The 25,470-nt window shown below is 39.6% G+C and overlaps 1 protein-coding gene across 1 annotated transcript in view; it reads left to right on the top strand.

The window, feature by feature from the left end:
* stxbp6 (syntaxin binding protein 6 (amisyn)) overlaps window positions 1–25,470 on the top strand; it is a 42,999-nt gene that overhangs the window by 7,809 nt on the left and 9,720 nt on the right. The window contains exon 2 of the mRNA XM_068339562.1: window positions 869–1,091. Coding sequence (XP_068195663.1) covers window positions 938–1,091 — 154 coding nt within the window. The 5' untranslated portion in view covers window positions 869–937. The remainder of the gene's footprint in view (window positions 1–868; window positions 1,092–25,470) is intronic.

Below are 25,470 nucleotides of genomic sequence, written 5' to 3'. Positions count from 1 at the left end.
GGCTCCTGCAGGCTTTTCATAACACAGAATGAAGCTATCTCCTCTCACTCCTCCTCGGCTGCTGAGCACAGATTTTAAAGCTTGCTCTACTGTGAGAAAAAAAAACTTTTTTTTTTTGGATTGCAAAACCCTGCCTGGTTTGACACAGGCAGGGTTTTTGGCGATCTGGCTTGTTTTTCCTTGCAGTACAGTGATTGAAACGGTTGAGACTGACAGATTGATGTAATAGTGTGGCCTTTTTGGTTTGCAGTAATATGTGTCTGTGTGTGTCATAAGTGAATGTGTATGGCAGAATTTTTTTTTACTATACCTTACGGTTACCAACATATATCTTGTAATGATGGAAACACAATCGCTCCTGTTTGCCAGTACAATTTACCACTGCTGTTAATGGCTTCAGCATGAAGTCACTTCATCCTTGTGCCTGGCAGTGCCTCCAGAGAAGAACATTGGCAGAGCATTTGGAGAGATGGAGTGTGGACCCTGGCTCGCCAAACTGAGAGACATAACCATTCCAATACTGGTATTAATTGAACGTGCCACAAACGACACACAGTGGAGTCTACAAAGTTGTATGTGTTGTAAGTTATTGAGCTACTGAGGCTGTGAACACACACTATTGTAATTGTTTTTTAAGAGACTAATACCAAAATGCCAACTGGCCCTGTACCTCCTTAACTGAATGAACCTCTCACTTGTTTTAGCCTCTCCTCCTCCTTGGTGAGGCATACAGGCAAAGAACTTTTGGAGATATATCACAGTGTCTGAGCTCCTTCTGGCAAGATGGATATTCTCTATTTCTATATCATGGTCCAGCTGCTCTATTTAATGTCATTGTTTTTTCCTTTTATTGTCTCCTGCTCTGTAGTAATAGTGGATCTCATCCTGTCCACGTAAAGTTTTCGGTCAGCTGTTCATTTGCCTGCCTACTTGAGAGATGAGTGCCAAGTCAGCCATCAACAAGGAGATCTTCACGCCATACAACGAGAAGATGCTTGCTGCTGTGCAAGTGAAGAGGAGGACCAAGAAGAAGATGCCATTCCTGGCTACAGGTGGTCATGGCGACTACATGACCTTCATCTGCCTTTCAGGTCAGACAACGGCAACTCTCGTCTTGTATTTTGGTTTTGTTGTTGCAAGCCAAAAATGAAATTGAGACACGTCTCCCTGAGTTTTCCCGCTAATGTCCCTGCTGATAAGCGTGTTTACGTCTTCTCGGCTAATATGATCACATGGTAACTGAATTAAACTGCTGGGCTTCAGGTCAGTCCGTCTTAACTCTATTAGATTCAAGCTGAAATTGAATAATTGTTGCCGCCGAAGGTTTTTTTCTTCACCGCTTTCAGCTCAGATACTGCTGGTTAATTGAATTACCCGTGCGTGTTATTCATGAGAAGAATAGCTCGAGTCTATTAATTTCAGTGCCAGTAGTATTGCTTATGAATATCAATGATAGGTCTTGATATGATCATTTTTATGCACATTAATCTCTGCTTTGGTTGCAGCAAATCACATCAAAAAAGTTTCAGAATTATTTTAAGTTGCCCTGAAGGAATTCAGTGGTATATATGTAGAGTACAAAGAGTAGTCCAGTTGCCTTATCGGTGACCGACCTTCTACATCTCCACTCTCAAACACACATAAAAATCATCTACATCAAGTGAAATTGTTTAAGAAAAAAAACAGCAGCTCATTCTAAAACGGGGTTACTGTTCTTGTGAAGGTCTTATAATGACTCATGTTTCCACTGATGTGGAAATGAATGTCGGTTGACATTTTTCTTGTTGTCATTCCAGTCTCATAGACTCAAAAACAGTCGCCTTCACCTCTGTGCCCCGTTTGAGCTCTGCTGCTGCAACATTTATGAAAGCACCTGGATGTTGTAAGGGTTGTACGACCTAATTGAAATGCATAAATGACACGATCTTGCAGCTTCCTTGAATCCTTTTTCAATAAACGATCACAGTGAAATCGTATAGACTGAATAAAGATGAGTTTTTAATGCAAATCAGTCTCAAGTGGGGCTGTGAAAACCAGATGATCAGCAGGAACACCATCTTATCTTTGGCTTTTGGCCTTGTAATTTGAACATGGATAGTGCCATAGTCTTATCGCCATCTCCAAGAAACAATGACACACAAAGATGGCACGGAGTAGAAAGGAACAAACTTTTCACATCATTAGATATCACCAGTAGCCATGGTCATGTCAAAGTCAGCAGAACATGTGCTGTAAATGTGAATACAAAGGATCTAACTGCATTCATATTGGATTAATTATTAGACTTTAATAAATGTTAAGATAGTAAAAAAAATCAGACAGAATGACATCCATGGTGGATAAAATTTGGACGGGAGGCTCTCGCTTTTCTGCAAAGAGAAAAAGAATTGCTGTTATTTTGGTTGTGATTTTTACCCATTCTGCATGGAGACATTTAGTTTGGTCTTTTTAAACCCCTTTAAGTCCAATTATTATAAACATTCTGGAAGAAATTGTGGTTGAGTTCCACTTATAGTAACCTATTGTTTCTTACAGTGTCCTGACTAAGCTGGTGTTTTGTCCCACATGTAGGGGCGCAGCGGTGAAGGCCAGCACCATCACTTAGCCATGTGATGCTTTGCTGAGCAAGCCAAACTTTGTCTTGTGTTGTTTGTGTGTGCATGCGTACTGGTTTGTTCCGGTGCATGCAGCGTTTGGTGAAATCGTGAATGTGAGCCTAGGGTTTGCCTCCCAGCTCTGTGGCGATACAATGCTGAAGAGTGTGTGACGTTATGCGATTAGCTTGTGTGTAACTATGTGAAAGAACTCTGTATGTGTTTTTAGGGTGGGGGGAAGGGCTGGCTGACAGGATTGTGGCTGCAGAAGCAGATAGTTGGTGCCTGAGGGCCATACAGTGGCAGAGTTATGTAATCTGTGGTATGTCACAGCAAAATGGAGCCCACAGTATGAAGAGCTTTAAACTCAGCCATGAGTGCTTTACTGTCAAGCAGAGCAGGGTGTGTGGATGAAACACCAGGCTATTACTGCTGCTCTAATTCCATAATCTTATACTGTAATACTGTCTTCTGACCATACCAGGAAAAACAAGATGGCATCACAGCAATCTCGATCAACACTTTTCTTGTGTTTTGTATTCCAGAAACGGCAAAAGAAAAAGATGTGAGATTTCAGGAAGTCACAAGGTTGAATGAACAGACAGAATGAAATGAATCATAAACTCTGTGTAGGGTTCGTTCAATGGCATCAGATCTTATCAAGAGGAAGTCCAATCATTGGAGAACCAAGAGTCTAAACTATGCTAAGAACTTTTCTGGGATGCTCTTGTCACCTCAGTCTTTCCTCCTCCTACAGATAATATAGAATGACCCTGGCCTGTTTTAACTATCTACTGGATGGTGTCTGCTATCTGGAGTGCATTGAGGAACAGGACATTCGGAGTTAAAACAGTTATGAGAATATGCAGAAAATGAACTGACTTCTTCATACTTGTTTAAAGCAGAGTTACAATGCATATTAAATCACCGTTGAGCAAGCACATATCTGAACAAGCATCATGATTATTGGACTAGTCTGATTATATTGTTGATTATGTATGATTGACTAATTATCCTAGCAGTGTCTGTTTTAAATGGTAGTAATTTCACTGGATGCAATGCAGCTGTCCTTGTAACACAAAGTTTACTACTGACTCATTTAGGGGTGAAATCACCAGTAGCTCATTTAAGTATTCTTAATTTCTGCAGTAGCAGAATCACATTTAGTCACATTTGTATTTACGAGTGACATTCATCTGGCTCTAATATGACTGTATCTGTACTCCAAAACAGAAGCCATGTGCACACTGAAACTTTTTTTTAAAGCTGTCGGAGTCAGCAACAAACAAAAAGTGAAAAGTGTGAGACAGCCAATGGTATACAGCAGCTTTCATATGATCATAGTCTCAGTTACTTAAAGTGTGTTTTCTAAGTTTATGAATAAAGCTATGTCTGTCCTGTCTGATGTGATTTGGACCATGTGGTGCATTTTGACTGATTTTTTTTTTAATGGTTTGCTGTCTGATGGAGTCTGGACCTTGATGCGTTCCAGAGTTAAATCTGTTCTTGTGAAAATGCAACACAGAGCAAGATGATGTGTTATATACAACAACACATTTATAGATAATCTTAAGTGATTCCAGATTACTTTGCTTATCATGATGGTCATTTGCATCTTTCTATTTTTCTGCTTTCCATGTTGATTCACTAATGTACCTTATTAACGTTCTAAACATTTGGCTGTCCTCGTCTGTGCTGTGTTGGATTTTTAAAATTTCTTTGATTGTACACTTATGCACGCACACACACACACACACACACACACACACACACACACACACACTGTTGCTTGACTACAGAAAAATATTCATGTCGACGCATTCACAACAACATCAGGGGTCTGGATGATGTAGGAGTGAGCTGAGCAAAGGCAGAGTCCTAACATGGACTGAGTTGCTTAGCGAGTTTTCCTTTGATCACTGGGCTTCATGCGGTGCCTCCGTGGCTGGACCTCGGGGCTGAAACACTGGACCGCCCACAGAGTGTTTGGCAGCTGAGCCAGATAAGACACTGTGTAGGTCGGCTGGAGCAGCTTTTAAGACCAGTTCAGACTACAGTAGCTCTAAACTTTTAATGGTCATTGGAATCTGATGGTATCCTATTTACTGATGCAAATTTTTACATTTTTTTCTCTCTAATCTCAAACTTGACCCATTTAGGCTCAGTCCCAATCCCCCCGTTGGCTCTAACCACATGGCTGTGTTGCATGCGCTCATGGACTAGTCTGTCAATCCAAATGAATATGTAATTGGATCATGATAATTGGCTATTGAGAAATATAGCTATTTCTGTGCTACTCTCGTGTTGTTTGGGGCAAAATATACTTTTTTTTGGATGCAGTTCATGTTATTTTGTTCTTATTCTTTTGTTCTTTCGCTCAGATTATGTCAGATTTGTCACTAGATGATAATGGCACCAAGCAACGCGCTTTTATAGAGCTATATAATATTTCATGTTTTCAAGGGATGCCTGAGTATACCAGTGATCTAATCCGATTTCCAGCAGAAAAGAAAGCGAGTGACTATTGTATTTTTAGCTAAAATTTTCAACCACAAGTCAAAAAGCAAGAGGCGCTCAAAAATGAGGTTTTGGAGTTAAAATAACAGTTGGGATCGAGTCTAACATTTGAAAGTACACACTTATGGACGTTCTGGTGATTATCTTGTCAGAGAAGATGACGTAACACCTCTGCTGACAACTTGTTGAAGCAACGGCAGTGGTGAGAAAACAAAAGCAGAAAGCTGAGTGACTCTGGATGAAAGATGTTTTGGGGGAGAAGACGTTGTCTATTTAGTGAGAACCGGGGGGAGATTCTTTTTATGTGTTATGCTGGAATTTCTCTCCTGTCTGGCAGCTTCATTGGTTGCTCTCAGGGCTCCCTTTGCCTCCACCAACCAGAGCTGGAGGTGTCCATGTAAACACTGATTGTTTCCTCATGTTGAATACATGACTGTAGGAAGCATGTAGGTGTCGATCTTTATGGGTGCATTCATGCACAATGTTGTTATGCAGGCATGTTTTATTTTGTGGGTTGGTTTACTTGTTAATGTCATGAGTAGGCCGGGTCTTATGTATGTAACATCAGATGCTCTAGTGCAGAGGTAGAAGGCATGTACTTATATAATAAAGATGTTGTTCTGTTAAAATGCTTCTGATTGGAAGCAATGGTTTATGACACACACACACACACACACACACACACACACACACACACACACACACACACACACACACCCTCAGTGACCACACTGGTTTGTGTGTTACATTTTCCCCTTCACTCCTTTCTTCGTCAGCGGTCTTGACTATTGATTATACGGTGAGATGAATGGTCTTAAAAATTGTGTAGCTCAGGCCAGCTAGAAGTTCAAATCAGACCTCAATTATTCAGTCCAACAACGTGTCAAGTCTCAGAGTTTTTACACACATTTTAGATGATTGGAGTTTTTGCCAAAATTCTGACCCCCCCCCCCCGATAATCCAACACGTGTCCAATTGGATGAAAAGCCCATTTGCCTAACAATATATAGTAGGGGATTGTATTTATGCACTGTAACTGTGTTTGACTTTCTTTGTCAGCAGGAGGTTTTATAAAGTTTTTGCAGAAAGGGTTTTGCAACTGCTTTGCAATTCTAGATGGTGGCAATGTTTTAAAAAATAAAATTGTGCCAAAACAAGTAGTTAAGTAGAACCAGGTTATTTATTCATAAGTCGGTGAGATCAGATATGAATTATTAAAAGTTATCCTTTACAGTACTTCATTCTTTTTTTAACACAGACAATTTTCTTCTTCATTCTAACTTTTTCATTACATCTGACTGAACTTTTTAAAGCATCACTGGGTGGCTGGACAAATGCTTGTTAACAAGGATCAGCCTGGGTGTGTGTGTGTGTGTGTGGGCGGTCTGTGTTCTGTTGTGAAGAATGTTGCCTTCTGTGGGTTTCACAGGGCCAGTGTAGCAGCAGTGACTGATGCTGGCCTCCCAGTATTTCCTGAGAGCAGAGACATACAGCCCACTCACAGGACCAGATACACCAGTGTGACACTAATACTATGTTCTCCGTTTAGGTGTGTGTGTGCATGTGAGCATTCATCTAGACTTCTATTCTTTATCTATCTAATTATGCTTTTGCTACAGCCCTGCTCCTTTTTTTTCTTCTTTTTTTTTGTAAAAGACCTCTCAAACTCGAGCTGCCTTCACAACCCTCATTCTCGCTCTCTTATCATGTCTGCCTCCTCCATAGCTGACGGCTTCCAACTCCTCTATGGTCAAAATAAGAGTCCTGGAAAGTCTTGGAAAATGCTCCATCCCTTGTGTGATCTGAACTTCAATCACAATAGTTGAATAACTCGTAGTTTTCTAGAATAGATCGTCAAAGTTGCTCAGATTTATCAGTTTCAGGCTGCATTATCCTTTATTTCTGAATTATTTGTTGGTGGTTATGTGATCATGGTTGAATATGAAATGACCACTGCAGGAACATACTTGAAATTGATTCTTCAATATCTGCAGGGTTATAGAACATTTCTGTCTCCAGTTATACTGCAGCATCCAGTGGCTCCAGTGCACTCTTGTATTTGTGCACTTAATGTCCTCTCCTGTCGGATCAACACAACGCTTGACGAGCCAACTAACACTCTTTTGGTATTTACAGTAATAGGAATATTCTTTTTCATAATAGCTGCACATCTAGAGTATGATGTATGAGCTCAGATTTAATTCACAAACATCTCAGCGCTGTGGATTTTAGATTTTTCTTTCAGATGGCTTTTCCTATTTACACACTCTTAGAACACACACACACGCACACGCACACACACGCCCACACAGCAGGTGGTGCAGGGTAGATAAAAAGCTCTCTGCAGGTGGACTGAGGTGTGTGTCCTGTTGTGCATACAAAAACCTCCCTCTGTAGAGACAAGCAATACTTTTCATCCACTTGAGTTTGTGTGTGTGTGTGTGTGTGTGTGTGTGTGTATGTGTGTGTGTGTGTGTGTGTGTGTTTTAGGAAATCGATACATGCCCCAGTGGTTCTGACAGCGATCCCCACAGTGCTTTCCCAGACCAAAGGCAACCTGTCCATCATCCTCCTCCAGCAGCCGCTCCTCTGTCCTTCACTGTTCCCCGTCTATCCCCGCCACGCCTTTGGTCACAGAACAACCCACAATTTTGCTTCCTGCTTTTTTTCCGCACATTCGCTGCAGTTCGATGAGGAGAAGGAGTAAATACAGAGACGACGATGTAGTGATGGCAGCATGTCTGGCGGTTTGGAAGACTCCGCTCAGCCCCCCTGCAACTCTTCCGTCTCTTTGATTGCTGTTGTTCTGCTTACACATCAGAGATGGAGATGATGGCGGTATTCTTTCTTGGCACCTGCTTACAGATTACATTCAACTTCACAAAGTGGTTTGTGATCGCTGGGCATTTGGAGCAGACAGGTGGATTTTGTCAAAAGCCTTTCATTTGTTTGTTTTCAGAGAGTTTGTTTTGGGCAACGGTTTGACCGTTATGAGCAGTAAATGGACCTGAAGCTGTAATATAGGTGTTTGATGTAGAACATGAAGAGTTTGTTCTTATCATTGTCTCTTCTGGGCATTACAACAACATAGACCTTGCTCCCAGATATATTGACACCCGCCAAAGTATATTTGGCAACCCATTATAACATTTTTCATTTGTACTTTTCAACCACTCGAGAGAATGACACCATCTGTGATCGATTATCTCGTGGACCATCTCCCCTTGCTCCACCGCTCCCATTTCCTGACAAACAGCGAGATGGAGAAGCTTTCTGTTATCATGGACCTCTTGTTTATGTATGGATCGTTTGATGTAAGGGATGACATGTGGGGGCTGTTTTAAGCAGGTTGTTTCCACGTCATCGCTAATGTGTTGGTTCCTGTAACCTAGTTACCAATAGAGTACATCGGCTGCAGTTCATCACACAGACGCAGGTAAAAAACAAAACAAAACTGGTAATAAAACTTTTGAATGAGCAATTAAAAGTTGCTGTGAATTAACACTACAGTAACATGGGGAAATAAAGCCAAATTAACTCATTTATTAGGAAAAAAAATTCTTTTAAGTCATTCCAAGATACAAATAAGACTTCCTCGGCCACATGCTTTCTGTGGGAACCGCTGCTGTTGCATTGAAAGACATGTTTGGAGTGACACGGATTTGTTTCTGGCCTCATAGCTGGAATGAGCCGCTGAATGTTTTCGGATGTGTTGATGTCACATGACAGCTGGGAAATGGCCTAGGGACATGATGTGATTTGACCATCATTAAGGAAGTAATTAATACACGTTTGAGTATACAGACCATATGTATTGGCTCACAAATAGAGTGAAGACTGTGTCAACACACTCGTGTCGGTATCTGGAAAATGGGCTTTATGGCGTTCCCGAACGAAGAAGAGTGAGGCATAAAAAAAGAGTAAATGACCCTAGCTTTATAAAAGTCAGGCATCCATTTAATTGGCTGATGACCTGTTCTTTTCAAACAGAAAATAGAGCTCACAACATAATATTTAATAAGCAACTTTAGTCCCCCATCAAACCAACACATTTCATTTGTATTAAAACTGTCAGTAGATACCAAAAGAATTCAAACCATGGAAAAACAAAAACTTGTTTCATCTCCAGTTTACACTTATTTCACAATATATTGACATTCCCTGGTTATTACAAAATATCCTACCAGAGCAGAGAGTTGTAATTCAAGACATTTCACGACGTGCAGTAATTTGAAGACAGTCCGTCTTGACAACGCAGAGATAAAAAATAAAAGTAGTTGCATACTGTCAGGCGAATGGTTCTATTGGGAATGCATCATTTCTATCCTGCCATCATCTGAGCAACATAAATATTGATGTAATTCTTTATGGGTATATTTATGCAGTGATCTTAGAATAAGATTGTAATAAACTGAGGTAACCAGTTGGTCTCATAGGCCTCTTGGAAAACAACACTCTGCATCTGAGTTGCATTCAAGATCGACTTGGGAAGGCCAAACTTTTGCCCTTAGAAGAATAAAGTCTGACAAAACATCTTTAATGTGCTCACCTTGTCCCCCCGTCGGTTCTCTTTGCCTGAAACATACACACTTACACATCTGGACTCCGATATCTGGGTTGTTGATTTTTTTTTTTTTTTTCCATCGGCAAGATTTATTACAAAGTCGTTCAAGAAACAATGAGCAGCTCCATTTGCACAACAGCAGGCCAGCAGGTGTGTGTAGGAGGTTCGCAATTTCTTGACGAAGCCCTTCAAAAAGAGATATAAACCCACACGGTACAGAATGAAAGCAGCCTCCCCAGGTGGGTTTAAGAGCTTTTAAATAATGGAGAAAAGTTGGAGTTCACATTTACAGGATGGACGGCTGTTTGTCAGCTGAAGGGATCTTGTCCACAACTTGATCGGTCACAGATGGTGTTGTTCTCGCTGACAGATAGTACTGTAAAAATAGGAATAAAACTACATCTACATAGAGGGCAATGAATATATTCAAGTGTGTGGGGAAGCATATGATGTCTTTGTTAAAGATGGAGCGATATGAAAAAAGGGGTTAGGAAAAATGCTACATGAATTTCTGGCAGGGATTTTTGATATTGCAGCTCTGCCATAAATTAAGAAAAGTTTGTAAAACTTTGGAATTATCGTGAGCAAAAGAAATCAGGTTTTTGTTGAACAGAAATTCAGCGGAAGCAGAGTGGACATTCATCAAAACAGTGAGACAATTGAAATCTGTGGGTAGGGAAGCAACACCGTGGACAAAGTTTACTGATATTTAACCCAGACCACAGAATAATGCATGAATGTTTTTTATCTCAAATGACCGCAGTGGTTCTCTGTGTTGTTAACCATCATTGTATACGATAGCCAGATGAAGTATTAATTGGAAGTACCACGACTTAATTTCTATTTGTCTCATATTGCTTTTATAGACTGTGGACTGAAGAACGCTGGTGTCTATGGCTTTATCCAACTGTCCCAATGAGGCACGATATTTGTTGGCAATAATTTACTTTCAAGCAGAGTGTTCAGCCTTAAGTGTTTTGCTATCTGCGGTTGAGACACATCTCTTGAAAATGCTGCAAAACAAACACGTTTTGCCTCAGGACCCACTCGATCCTTGATGAACAAACTTAAAAACATGGAACTTGGAAATGTTCTTCCTTTTGTCTGATGCCAACCATCACTCAGACTGAATGCGTGTAATATTCGTGTTATTTATCTCCACTTGCCGCAGCACCTCTAGTGCCACGTGATTGGGTCTTTTGCAAGCACTGAAACAGCCGTAGACCAGAATAGTAGTTCAGGAATCAAAGAAAGACCCAGTGTGAGGATCTATTGAGATATGGAGGAGCAGTGTTTTTCTACCAGTAGCTATGGACATTTTGTTAGATGTTGAATGTGAATCAAGTTGTCCAATTCTTTCCAAAGGTCCAATTATCTTCCGGTCATATTTGCTATATGATAGAGCTTTAGTTTCACAGTTCCACTATTCCTAAAGATATAATTTAACATTTTTAAATTTGTGTTTTACATTGCTGTACTGAACATTTTTGTGGAATAAAATGAATACATTTAATGCAAAAACTGAACTGCAGATGTGAGATGAATCAAGTTCTCGCTATTTCTGCTAATAAGAATTCCTGAGGGAACGAATGTTCCTGTTCCCTACATGATCAACCACTGACTAATCCTGCATCTTGTCCTATAAAGTCAGGTTTCCATTGCTCTGGGAAAGGAGGTGTCTTGTTAACTGCCTGTAAGTGATGGAGACAAAGACCGAGACCTATTGATTAAGGGTTTTTTGCCAAAAGCCTTTGCTGCTCTCGCAATAAATAATTGTTTTGTTCTGTCCTTTCACCTCCCAAATCAGAGAAATGAAGAGGGCCCATGCCGAATCATTAATTGGAAAAAAACACATTTTAACCTTCCGTCTCCACTCATTCATAGGGAGCCTAAGTATACTTGTTTATCATTCCTTTTTATCTGAGTGATTGATTTGTTCATAGCAAAGATGTGGCATTTTTCTTCTGAACTCATGATTTATGCCACAAACTGATTGACAGACATTTCAGGGATTCAAAGCTCTCTCTCATCATTAATTTCTAGATATTATCACTTATTACGTTATTGGATGTCAAATCTGTTTGGAAACTGGATATTTGCTGCAAAAAAATCAAAATACAAAAAGTTTGCACACAAAAAATGTTGAAATGTTAAAATTCTGCTACACATAGATCGGGATAAACCTTTCTGTGCTTTCTTACCTGACGCCTCAGTTGCTTTTCATTGCATGTTGAAGTAAAGATGCACCCGCCTTTATTCTGCAGGTCAAAAGACTTCTATTTGAGATGACCCCAAAAGATTTTTTAAAAAAAACGCCCAGCACTGAAAGCCTCTCTTTGAGGCATGGCAGGACGGATACCATCAGATGTAATGAATTCCGAGTCATATCTGATTCTATAGTATATGTACTGCCTGAGCCGGCTGATTCTCATATCAATTTAAAGCAGCATATATTGATTTCTAAGGGAGGCCCGTGGATTTGCTGAGCCAGTGCATCTGAAGTTAACTCTTTCAGTGCCCTCTAAAGTGAGAGTTGATGCATCCACAGTTCAGAAATGGAGACGAACTCTGCCTTCCTAGCAGATCTGAAAGAGAGTGTAAAGAGTTGAATTAGGAGCCAGACGTTACCCTGTGGTGTCTTTATCTGTACTGAAGTCGAGTTTGAGCTACAATGGGAAATGAGGACTCTTTCAATCATTGCATCTATATTGACTTTCTTTTAACACCTGTTTCATGAGGGAGACTAACACGGTGGATGATTTGTGACCCCCTAAGCAACACAAGCTTACAGGTAGAATCTATGAGCAGCAGCTTTAGTGCTCATAGGTGTATGGTCCCATTATGGAGGTGAGGACAAAGGCCACTGCAGTGTTCTCAGTCCCTGCCTCTTTCAAACCTGCTCTTCTCAGAGGTCATAAAGGAGCAAAGTACTCACTGACGATGTGGAGCTGGTGAAGACCCTCATTCTTGTCCAGTTTGATGTTGTTTTTTAGTCTTTCGGGTGGGTCACTGCGTGTCTCCGTTCAGCCGAGCATGCAGGCTGCGTATTTGAACTGATCCTTCACTTTTAGTGATGAGGCTCTTAGACAACGCTGAATCTACTGAGCTCAAATAATCCGACCTTGTGGGGAACATCGGGGCCTTTTTTTTTTTTTTTGAAAATGCACACTCTCACGACAGGACTCCCTCATTCACACACACGCATGCATGCACACACACAGCATGAGAGGAGAATAAATGTATGTTTAGACCTGGATGTGTGACTCCATCCAGGCTTTACTGACACAGTGTTGACTGTATGAACTTTATGCTGGTAACTTTCATCCCAGTGAAACATTTGACAGATACCTGTGAGATACCTGTCAGAAATCTGGCTCTGCTTTTAAAACAGATGATCTACATCTCTTTGAGAGCCTCAAATGTACTAGTTCTTATTTTTTAGTCATGATTGTCTAGAATTTCAGTAGAGCATATGTTTTAATTATTCTAAAATTATTGTGATTGTCATGAAAACCTGTATTACTCTAGTTAATATTCAGTGCGTTGATCATTAGTGTCAAAAATAACATTCAACCTAGTTTTCCTGGAAGTCTTTAACTGACATTAATGGTGTTGCCACTGGCTTGGTGTTGTTTCAATCAAGGTGTTTTATGATGATCACACTATTAAAAAACAGCCTGTAAGGCTCATCAAAAGAGAAAAAATTCAGTAGAATTTTTCACACTTAACAGATTTGTGAAAAAAAAGCAATCCATTCCAAGGTATTTGGATATAAACTGGTCAAAAAAGGACTGCTCTTTTTCTTGACTTAAAAATATTCTTTTTTTTAATCAGATTACACCATATTGAGTTCTGTTTTTAAATGCATGACCTAATTCCCCTCACTCAGTGTCCCTTGAATAAACTGATAAAAGTTAAGAAGTTGTCTTCCCATCACTCTATTACAATCCTCAAAATAATCTATTACAATCCTCAAGACATGTGTTCACCTTCCAGTCCTTTTCTGATTCTTTATTTCTTCCACACCATTCAGTTCTGTGATCCCCTCTGACTTTATCCACCTCTCTTAGTCACATTTTCTTAGTCATATTGAACATCTGTTTGTCTTCATCACCCACACATCCTCTAGTTGGTTCTTACAGTAAAGATGAGCTGAATACTTTGCATCTGAAGTTAAGAATGACTTGCACTTGTTCATTTCCCCAGAAAAAAGGGATGAAGACAAGTATTTCTTGGAGCAGAAAAACATCAAACTCATGAGTTTCATATTGAAAGCAAATACATGCAGCGGCTGTTTTTCCCTTTAAATGTATTAGCATGCACTATTAATAATCAGTCATTAGAGATTACCAGCTCACACTTGAATATTCAGTAATGTGGAAAGAATTTAAAAATATAAGAGTAACAAATTAATACATCTAATGGTGCAGCTCATCTGGGTGGGAGGAGACCGTTGAAGTTTATTTCGTTTGCCATGAACTATGATGTTCACAAGGAAAGAGAAATTCTTTCTGCACATTTTGCTTTAATAAGATGAAAATAGTTCCTACATGAATCTACTTACTATCTGGTCAGTGGATTATCTTGTTCAACTGTGTCATGAATTCAAAATCTGTACATATCAGACTGGCACATCAGAAACACATCTGTTATGTCTATTGCCAGCCCTGCTGTTATTCTGTCATCACAAATCTGAACCTCCAACTGGGCAATTAAGTGTTGTTTTGCTCAGCGTGTCCGTCACAGGGGACCTGATCAGGCATGGAAATGAATGACTCTGTAGCAAAGCGACGAAGAGTAGGATGCAATAGTCTGTGTTGACCTTCTTTGGGCTCTTTGATCGATTAGCTTTGGAACAACAAACTCAAACTCCTGGATAAAGTGCCCATTAGCTGCTGCATTAAGCTGACGTCTTTCTGTATTGATTATTTTGTTTTGAGGGTTTTTGGCCAAAAGCGGAATGTTTGTACCAAAGGTTTTAGGATGTTTGGATGACCTCACCCACAACTTTGAGTTTAATCCTGGAGTTTATTAAACCGTCAAATGGTGATGACGTGTTTCTGAAAAGATGTTGAAGCTTTCTGTGTAAAGAGGCTGTTAAATTGCATGTATTGAGAATGAGCTCATTATTTTACCAGGTATATATGTTGCAAATCAGTTATATTTTTTTGCACACATGAATATCACTGACTCACCTCTGAAGTGGAAGCAGAAAGTAGAATCCCTGTAATATTCCAGGCTAACAAAAAAAAAAGAAAAAAAAAAAAGAATTGTTCCTATTACTACTTTATTGCAAAATCCTTCGTGCAGCACCTCCATGATTTATGTCTGGCCTTTTCCAGAAATAGAGAAAGCTTTTTCTTGTCACTTGAGAAAAGACGCTCTGCATCTATATTATTACATTTCTCAGTGTTTCCTATGTTCGTGTGTTAAGTGAGGGATTGAGGTTTTGGACTTTATTACAGCTGTAACACAGCAGGAGACCAGGACATGCCATCTTTATTAGTCTCTACGTTAATACAGCTGACTTTCATATTCCAACTACATGAAAAAGACAACATGTTTAGCCACTTTGGGATATGTCAGGGAAGCGCTCACTCTATGACCTCAGTGATTCACTAATGCGGAAAACATATCTGCGATGCTTGTAGGGTGACAAACTGACAGTGGAGTCTGTTTTCTATTTGCATGGCAGCCAATTCCCCGATCACACCAAAAATAAGAATATAACAAGTCTTGTGTTCTGATTTATGCTCATCCATCAAATGACATATGTGCAATACGATGAAGTGACTAATTATTAAATAATAGTTTAACATAGAAAATAACACATCTGGAGCATTTTTTGATCAACTTCATATAGTTTGTCAGTCATCAGTTTATCGCATCTCTGCAACATCCATCCCAGCCCAGTGTGGCTGTGAGTGGCATGCATATTAATTGCGCTAATGAAGGTCACCCAGAGGAGCAGCTTGAGTCCTTCCCTCCATCTACAACAGTCCTTATAGGGAAGATGCTGCCTGATGTGAACCTCACCGGGACACGGAAAAACACCATATGCTCCCCACCCACTGCTTCACACCTTTTTCAGTGCTACCACTGAGAAATTCAATCACAGAACCTTAAGCCATGCACGCGTGAGGATGTGGTTGGATGTTGCCGGGTGTCAGGCGGCGGTGGCGGCGCAGGGGGTGGAGAAGAACGAGGTATTGAAGGAAGGTGTACAATTAATCATTGGCAAGCACAAAGTGACAGTCTTGTTGTCAGAACTGTTGCTGATGGTCCTTTTGAGAACTCGAGATCAAATGAAGTGTTCATCCCATCATTGATGTGAATAACGGTGGTCAAATCAGAATTCTTGGGGTGGATTACTATTTTCAAGAAGCATCATTGTCTGCTTCTATTGATCAATGAAAATTATATTTAGTATTTTTTTATTTTGTATATTTTATTTTTCTTTGAAAATTTAGCTGTACAGTATAATTTATACACCAGATAATAATGGTAACTAGACGACACACCAGCACTCCTAATGGGAAACCTTTTGACAATCCATCTGCTTGATCTAGAAGGCCAAGCATTGTGAAACTCACGTATGAGATGCGTTACTGGAGGGCAACATCCTCCAGCAAAGTCTAATGGGGAACAGCTGGGCAAAAAAGTTCTCCAAATTTTATTTGAATTTCATCACAACAGCTGGAGAAATATCAGATTTAAAACCTCACACTGAATATCTGTCATGAAATTTTATTGCATCACATTTTTCAAAGTTTGAGTACTTAGTTGAACGTTCTGAACTTTGGTCTTTCCTCCTTTTATACAGTAGGAGTTTTGTGGTTTCATAATTCAAACTGGATTACAATTAATTACCAATGAGTCAACTGCATTTTGAGTACTGCACGACTCGTGTCATGTAATGTTGTGGACTACTGGACCTTTTTGTGACAGATCAGCTCCAGATGTTGAACACATTATTTCTTTTAAGGTCAAATTCAGTGCATTTCTGTCACCTTGTGTGAAGTAGTTTGGATTTAGAGTAACAGAGACCCACTATGGCTGCAAACTGTATTTTAAGACATTATTCAGCCAGAAGAGGCTTGAAAATCTAATTTATAAATCTGCTTCACAGGATTCCAGGGGGTTGAGCTTTTTAAAAAATATTTTTATAAATATTGCAAAGTTGCTGAATTCATCATAAAACTAAAAACCCTACCTACCCATAACCTTTTGGCTGCAGGTGTTCAGGCCAGCAGCAGGAAGCTTAGTGTTGGTTGTTAAAGGTCGTGCAGGATGTGGACCGACATGTTGGCATCTGGCTGTCTCCAGCTGTGTACCCTGAAGAACCTGGTGATGGCAGACTGCAGGGACTCCAGTGGTTTACTGTTGAAACTTCCTCTGTCAGACGCCGGGTGGGCCCGGCTCCGGTATTTCACATTATGTGCATGCCTTAGCACCCCTGCAGGCTTGCTGACAGTCTTATTTCCGGTAGTACACTAAACACTAGTGGGAGGCCAAGGACACACACCAACGCAGGAAGAAAAATGTGTTGGATGTTTTTCTGCCTTCTTCTTACAAATAGAAGGCAGAAAGTCCACTATTTGAGGTCTTCGTTGCGCTGTTAAATAAATAATCTCATGCCGTTTCCGATCATAAGAAGAAAAAGAAATGACTGCCCTCTATTTTATAGATTTTCCCCAATAAACAGCCACACTGATGTCAGCAACTATTTTGTGACTGGGAAGCGCACACATCCAAGGGATTATTCACCCATCTGAAATGGAGTCAAGGCTCCTGGTAAGCTACGCTGTCGTATGTTTGAAGTGTTGACGTGTGCTGCATGTAGACAAGTGTGTGGGGGTGAAGAGAAGAAAATAACGCTTGAAAAATCACTAATAGAAACTGAAAGCCAATCACAATCAATTCTATTTAGAATAAAAAAGGTGACCTCTAACATCCAAAGTTAGTTACTGAGCTGTTGGAGATGTATGCAGTCACTTGTCTTTTACAAGATGAACTGAGATCAGGATCAGATGTATTTTCCTCTCAATCCTGACCCTGTTCTAAAGATGGAAGGAAAACAACATTACACTATTATTCTCACAACCTGCAGCTGTTTTCCTGCTACGGAACATCGGTCATGAGTCGACCAGATGAAACTCGTTGACCGAAGGACCAAATGAAACTTTTCCTGCATGTCGGTGATCCATCCTGGCGGAGCAGCAATTTGTACCCTGCGAAGAGAGTTTTATGTGTGTGAAGGGCCGGCAGGGTTCACATTTGCTATCTTTTCTCCGTTGTCATACGGTACAGTCGTTGCAATGTAACTATAAATCATAAACGTGTTATGACTCCATTACAGGAAAATGGTTTTCTGGGAAATATGTGTATATCCGCACTGAAACATGATTGGATCCATTTCCATGCATGCTGTACAGGATGTGTTTAGCATTTCTTAAATCTTTCACAGCTGTTTCTGACACCATGTTTGCAATATTTTTATCTGCGCTGTTGATGTTAGAGTTAATTTAGCTTTTTCTTAATGCTGTGCAAGTTTGTGAAAACCAGGTATTTACATTGCCGAACCACATCTCAAACATATAGTTTTTGAAATGATGTGCTGAGATGAAGTTTGACGTAACTCTTACGTCTGTATTTGTTTGCAACTTTGTTTTCAAGATGTGAGTTTAGGCTTCACAAACAGAAATTATCCATTGTCCCATTACTTTTTGCAAAGGTGCCTGAACATTCATCACAATTTTGAAATTTGCCTGATATTTTATTCCTTCAGGGACATGCTTTTTATCAGTTTAATGTCTTTAATTGATCTCTACATTAGAGATCATATCAAGCATAACCTAATCTGGAGATAAAGTATTATCACATGACGTCCAGCTGCGCTATTTAGATTTATTATACTGTTTACTCATTGATAAGGTCTCGGACTGCATTTTGTCTGAAGATATATCTTCCATGATAGTGATCATAAAACACGTTGAGCAGATCCAGGTTGTCTTACAGGGCAATGTTCCACACTGAGACCTTTTTTGGTTTTATATCCTTTTTATTCCCCTTGAGGTTTTTTATTTTTTAAAATACATTCTTTATTTTCCATCTTCCTGCTTTGACCAGTCATTCCAGAGAACAGTAGGTTTAAGACAAAATTAAATGAACTTATTGGGTGCAGGAAAGTGTTTATTACATCATACAACAAAACTTTGGAATGAATTTCCAATGTTCACTAGTTTTTACTACTGAACAAATAATTTTTGGATCCTACCCACAGCTAACCATCCTCTCTAATTCGGCACACATGTTGAAAAAACCCTTAAATTGCACATGCTGCCATTGCATCATGTATTAGGATTAGGTTATGTCATCTGTATTATCCTTTTGATAGTGATTTTGAATGTTGAGAGGACATGTGCGGCTGTTAGAGTACAGGGGATAAATCCTTTCCAGCAAAGCATAAAACGGTATCCCCATGGCCCCTATTATGGCCATAATTTTAGCTGCATTGCAACAGTTGTTTCAGAGAGAAAAAAAAATCCATTTTCCCAAAATAAAAAAAAGCTCTTTTAACAACTCCTGGGCAGCTTTAGTTTCTCCTTAAGGAGGATACATAATGGAGCCTACTGTTTTCCGCAAATGGTGCTTTTATCATTGTCGCTGACGATCCTCGTGACCTCGATTGTCTTGTGATCTTGATTCCCAAAAGAGGTTCTTCTCCTAATGGAGCTTGTTGTTTGATAAGAAAAATTATCTTTTATGAGTTAAAAGCCTGAGTTAAAAGCGTAGTGTTTCCGCTGCTTTTGTATTAACACTCGTCGCAGAGCTTTTGATATACCGTCTATATGATCTTTTATCCCAAACTATGACTTTCTTTTTAGTTTTTTTCATCTTCGCTACTTTTTGAAGATGAGTGTTTACCACAACTTCCCATGGACTAATATTTATATAATTTCAAGAGTTTTTAAATTTATTTTTTATAGTGTGAATTTATTGTTACTTCTTATGAAAGTTTGACTTCACTTTCTAATCCTGACAAAACCTTTCAGACCGGGCTGTAATCCTGCATGAATCCAGTATGAGGAAGGAGAACATGCAGTATATCCCTCACATAATTATAACACTGGTACAAACTACTGTAGCTACAAGAGATAAATTGTCCTCATTTGTGTGGACAATAAAGTGTGTTTAATCTTAATGAAATTTTTCAATATAGGACAAAATATTTCTTCCTTTATCAAGAATACAGCACGTTTGAAGCACCAACAACAAGCAGACGGTAATGCTTTTTATTACAGTTTATTTGAAAGCCTACAGAACCTGCCCTCCAGAAGTTTGGGGCAATAATTTCCTCTGCGATTCATAAAATGCCTTGCTGGTGTCGTCCCAAAAATGTCTTTTCACTGATCCGATCAATCAGAAGCATGTCAGCGTATTCTTAAGGCTTTCTTAAATGCCGTGAGCTGTATGCGTTCTTGGATAGTTGAAAAGGGTTGTGCAACATTAATCTCAGTTCAGAACTTGCTTCACTAAACCTTGTCTAAAAGGGAACAGATGGCCTAGGAAATGAGATACGTAAACAAGCTTGTAATGCTTTGATTCGTCGTATGATTTCACTTATTTCAAGGACTAGAGGTGAAATTCACCAGAACGACTCCAGCAGACATTTGGATAACAACATTTAACAATTTAAATCAAAGAAGAGGTGTTTTATATTCTGAGATTGCTGATATCAAAGAACCAAACAGTCAGACCACCCAGACAAGATAAAAATGACTGCGGGTGATGGAGATGAAATTACACCTAATTGGATTTAGTTTGACAAAAAAAAATAAAAAATGACATAATGAACAAACAGTTCTGAAATATTTCCTCAAGAGATTTTTTAGGATTGAGTTAAAATATGAACAATGTGTTTCATGTGGAACTAAAAGCACTATCTGTCTCACAAACAAGCTGTCACTAACTATTTCTGTAGATACATGACCCAGGTTTGACACAGGAGAGGTTGTTTTTCGGTTTAAGGATTTTCATCCCCGGCACACAAGTTTAGGTCATCCTAAAAAAGTAGGTGTTGAGGAATGCACTTTACTCTGACTGTTTGAAATGCTGAACCTTGCTGTTTCGTGATAATAACCAGATTAGGAGTGTGTGCATTCACACTGGTCAGAGTTTTGGCACGTACAGGTTGTGTGTATGTTTTATGTCTTTCCAATCTGAGCTGCGAAGGACCCGTCTTTGCTAGCTTTTATCCCTCGTTCTGTCTTCAATTTGATGTTATCTTTCACAAAGCCCTCTTCACCTTTCCTTAGTTTTATTTATTATTTGTCCTTCCAATATACTCTAGAAAATGTGCTTGGTGGACTGATGTGGACACTTCGGTGTTTCCGTAGCTGCTGTGGTGCCAGTGAAAGGTGAATGGGTGTTAAATCAGTCCCACAACAACTCAGTAGGGGGTGAGCCTTGGGCTGGTGCCCCAGTGTAATTAAAATTTTCCTTGTATCCATGGGATTTTGCTCAAGAGGAATGTCTGCTATGTGGTCTGGGACCTTGAAGATCTGTATTATAAAGTGGTTCATGCAGTTCTGGTTGATGGATGATGGCATGTGGACATGTTGTGCAGGTCTCAAAGGGGTCTTGTGTCTTCTTCTTGGACACAAGAGCAGGAAGCAGCATGAGAACAGAAACACAAAGAACTGCCTCTGCAGAAAGTTAAGGCAAACAAAAAGAATAGCAATAGTAATGTGTTTGTCTTACAGCAGTGACATTTAAGCTACATAACCTACATTTATGTCACACGACGTGTGACAGATAAATGGATAACAACATTCAGAACTGACTTAGCCTCTTGGATGAGAGGTGAAACGTTTTCAAGAAACTTTCTTAAAGTCCAGTGGATTGATGTTAACAGTTTTGGATCAGTGTTCGTGTGTTCATCCGTTTGTTAGTCCACCAAACATCTTCACAACCATTGCAGATAGAAAGATGAAAATTGTATACTTTTTTAGCTGCACATCTCTGACACTTGATGAGATATAATCACAAAACAAAAATCAACACTTTCAGACAGCCAGAGGCACAAAAATGTGTAGGTCAGGCTAAAATGTTGAATTCAGGAGTGTCGCAGGATGTTGCAGCCTCTGACTGCCTTGTTCACTATTGTTACGTGTTCCCTTTCACTACTGGTGCCTTGTCACTGCATGGGAGCCCCCCCCCCCCATCTGAGGGGGCCTTGTACGCCCCGGTCACTGTTTCTGCTAGACTGTAAAGACATTTGTTCTGTGCTGTTGCTGCTAGTCTAGCCGGTGATGTGGTTCATTCCAATGACATCTTCGTTCTGACAATGACAGCATGTTGCAGTCAGTTACTAATAGACCTGTAATAACACACCCAGACAGAGGAAATTGCTAGACGAGACTTCTGAGGACAAATCTAATAACAAGTTTAAAAATTCAACCTGTGAGGCGAACTGAATGGTTACCTTGTTGGATGATGTCTTCCCTACCAGAATACTACAGATACCACTAATCATTTCTAGTTCTTGTTTTTACACCAGCTGATGGATTCATCCAAGTGACTTTGAATTATGAATTTTAGCCTTGAGTTCGACTTTCCATGAACCGTCTTAGTTTTCCTTCTACAAATGAACCTGGCCGGGTGCCAGGCCCTGCTTTGCAGTGTCTCCTTTGCCATGTAAATGAGATCGTCATAGTAACCATGTGTACTTTATGCCAAAGTATGGAGCCGCTTGACTGCAAATTTACAATGTCTGATTATTTTTCAAGAGGTTCTCAGCCTACTTTGTTGAGATACAGGCTGTGAAACACTTGTTTGAAGTGAGACAGATGGAAATTAGACATTTAAAATAGGTTTGTAGTCTTACATGGGGGTTATCGCTAAACCGCTATCATTTGGTTTGTTGAGCATCATACTTATCAACAGTAAGTGTTGAGATTTTAAATTAGTAATTTTAGACACGTGCAATCAGAATCCTTCCTGCTATTTGGTGATGCTTTATCTTACAAATTTAACTTGATTTTAGAAGTGTCTGAAACTGACATACAAACAGCCCTCAATTATCATACAGTAACATATAATAAGTGATGATTTTAAACTATTACACTCATCCTCGGTTGTAACTCTTCTATATAATGGTTTCAAAAGTGTGTCTTCTGATTCCAAGTTTTTTGGGTTTTTTTTTTGCTGCATTGTATCTGGTTAATTTTAGTTGTGTATTTCAATTTTCCAAAAATGTGAAATAACTTTTTATGTTGTCCATCCTGTTTTCCTCATCTGCATGGGCTGGCTTCTGTAAGCCTCAGAATTGGTTGCCTAGAAGCTCCAACTTCCTGCAGTAGATCAGAAAAACCAAAGTGCAGCAATGCTGTAAAAAATAAAAGAGCCATGGTTCAGTTTGATCCAGACTGAGACCATGTTTCTGTCAAACCAAAGGCAGTCTTTTATCTAGAATTTTAACTCTCTGGATCAAACTGAAAAGTTCAAAAGTCCAAACAAGGTCGTTGTGAACACGCCCTTGTGAACCATTCATATCATTTATTTAAAAATGAAGAATTTTTGACCAACCAGACATTCCAAAGACAGCTCGGTGCCTCCCTGACTGTACAGACTCACATTATCTCCTGTATGTGATATGATCCTTTGTTATTATGTGAATTTGGATTTTCATACTTATTTTGGATAACCTAAGATTCTGATACTTACAAAATGTGGAATGAAACCTGTGGAGAAATGTGGAGAAGCATACATGTTAACACAAGGATTAGGGTGTAGGAAAAAGTAAAACAAAGTAAGTATTCATGTGTTGCTCATAACACACCCAAATATTTCTGTATGATTTCCAAAGTTGTTCCTCACCTGCTGCGACATTGCTTCAATCAGATCATATTTTGTTTCATATCTTTCATTATATACTGTAGTCAAACACTTGTGTGGATTCATAATCAACAGCCTGCACACTTTTCATGTGATTATTTAGGTTACTGCTGTGGCTGGATCCCCTCCTCTTGTTCACATTTCTCTATTACGACCGCAGCTACAACAATATTTCCTTGAGGGAAAGCCGAGCTTGCGAACTTTTCCTTCATGATGTTTGCAGTCTGTGAAAGACATGGTACAAGCTTCCCTTTGGACCACGGCGCTCAGCCACAGCCAAGCACAACAAGTGACTGATCCGCTGGAGGAAGTGAGTGCATGTCACCACTGGAGCATGAGAAGGAGCAGGTCAGGAACCCCAGCGTGGCCTTCCTCCGAAGGCCTACATGGGAACAATGGCTTTGGCAGGCTCTCACTGGTTGTTAGTTTTCCCCCCTTGTTTCTACTTGTTTCTGTTATTTCATCTGGCTAAATAAGATGTATAATGCTGTAACAAAGTGTTCAGGTTTGATAATCATGTTTGCTTTGAGGGAAGTGTTTTGTGCTAATTTCATATCTTGATCATTTATAGTCTCTGTACGGGAAAGGAAAATGTGTTTTCATCATTGATGCATAAAATATTCTGTACGGGAGTTGCGTTAACTTTGTCTTGTCAATCTCAGCGCGCTAATTGATTGTGTTGATTAAAATAACACATGGAGAAGTGACGGTTGGGATGTCGTCAAGTCTCTTCTGACATCTGGTTTTCAGAATTGATTAAATGAGGTATATCGTCAATATACTCAATGATGTGAAGCAAATCGCTTACTCCTCTCTATAATTAGATTTTGCATCATCCAATCAGTCATTATTTCAGATGAAAATTACTAATAGTTGTAGTCGGTGATTTATTTATACCACCACTTTATGTTCTCGGTATCATGAGAGAAGCTTGAGGTTAATGTCAGCCTGACATTGACAATTGATATTTTCTCATTGTCCTCTCTTTGATTGCTCTTCGATTATAAGCGGCTCCTCTAACTTGCTGTCATTATTTAATATGCATGGGAGCAACTCAGACAAGGTGGGAGTCAACAGCTGAATATGAAATTCATTCGAGAGGCTCAAAGGTGTCTGGCAATGTGATTAAGACGGCGACGCTAATGTGTTGACGATTTGGTTTGGAGATGCCAGGTCTCTCATTTATTCACTGATGCATCTCAGCAGTCGGATCTAAGTCTCTGTTTTACTAAAAGAAAAGATAAATGACATAACAGCGTGATCAGATTTCCTTCTCATTTAAGCCATGGATCATTAATCTGCACTTTTCATGTTATGCAACTGTTGTTATAATCCTGGAGTCGGTGTGATTGTTTTGGAAAGCAGCAGCAGTATGACATGTGAATATGCTAATGCAGCAAGGTGTCAGGCAAAGCCTCTCGGGATAGAGGTGTCGCATCTAATCAGTAAACTTGATTGTTTATTTCTATGCCGTATGAATACTTTACAGCTGTTCACTGTTTAAAGTAGGTTCTGTTCCCTTGGAGTGACTGATTTCTCACAACACGAAAAGCAAATTACTGCATGCTTATCCACTGCTTTGTATATTTTGCTTGTTTGGAAGCCAGATTATACTCATCATGACAAAAAAATTTGTTATCATAGAACTAGAAAGGAACGTTGTAGAGCTCATACTTCTGCCAAGGTGGAACAAACAACCCTTAGCACCAGATCTATTTAATGGACTTAAAAGTTAGAGAAAATATTTAAATTGCATCTTGTTATGATTGGGAAAGTCACATTAAAATAAATCCTGGATGTGCCTCATTATACGGAACGATCCCAGCGACCGATCGATTGACCGACCGACCTACTGACTGACGAGAAATGGACGTTCTCGACAGAGTTAATAAACTA

This window comes from Antennarius striatus, chromosome 17 (assembly GCF_040054535.1).
Source record: "Antennarius striatus isolate MH-2024 chromosome 17, ASM4005453v1, whole genome shotgun sequence".
In the NCBI taxonomy this organism is placed as follows: Eukaryota; Metazoa; Chordata; class Actinopteri; order Lophiiformes; family Antennariidae; genus Antennarius; species Antennarius striatus.
The sequence above is the reverse complement of the archived record's forward strand: the minus strand, read 5'-3'. Positions and strand labels throughout refer to the sequence as shown.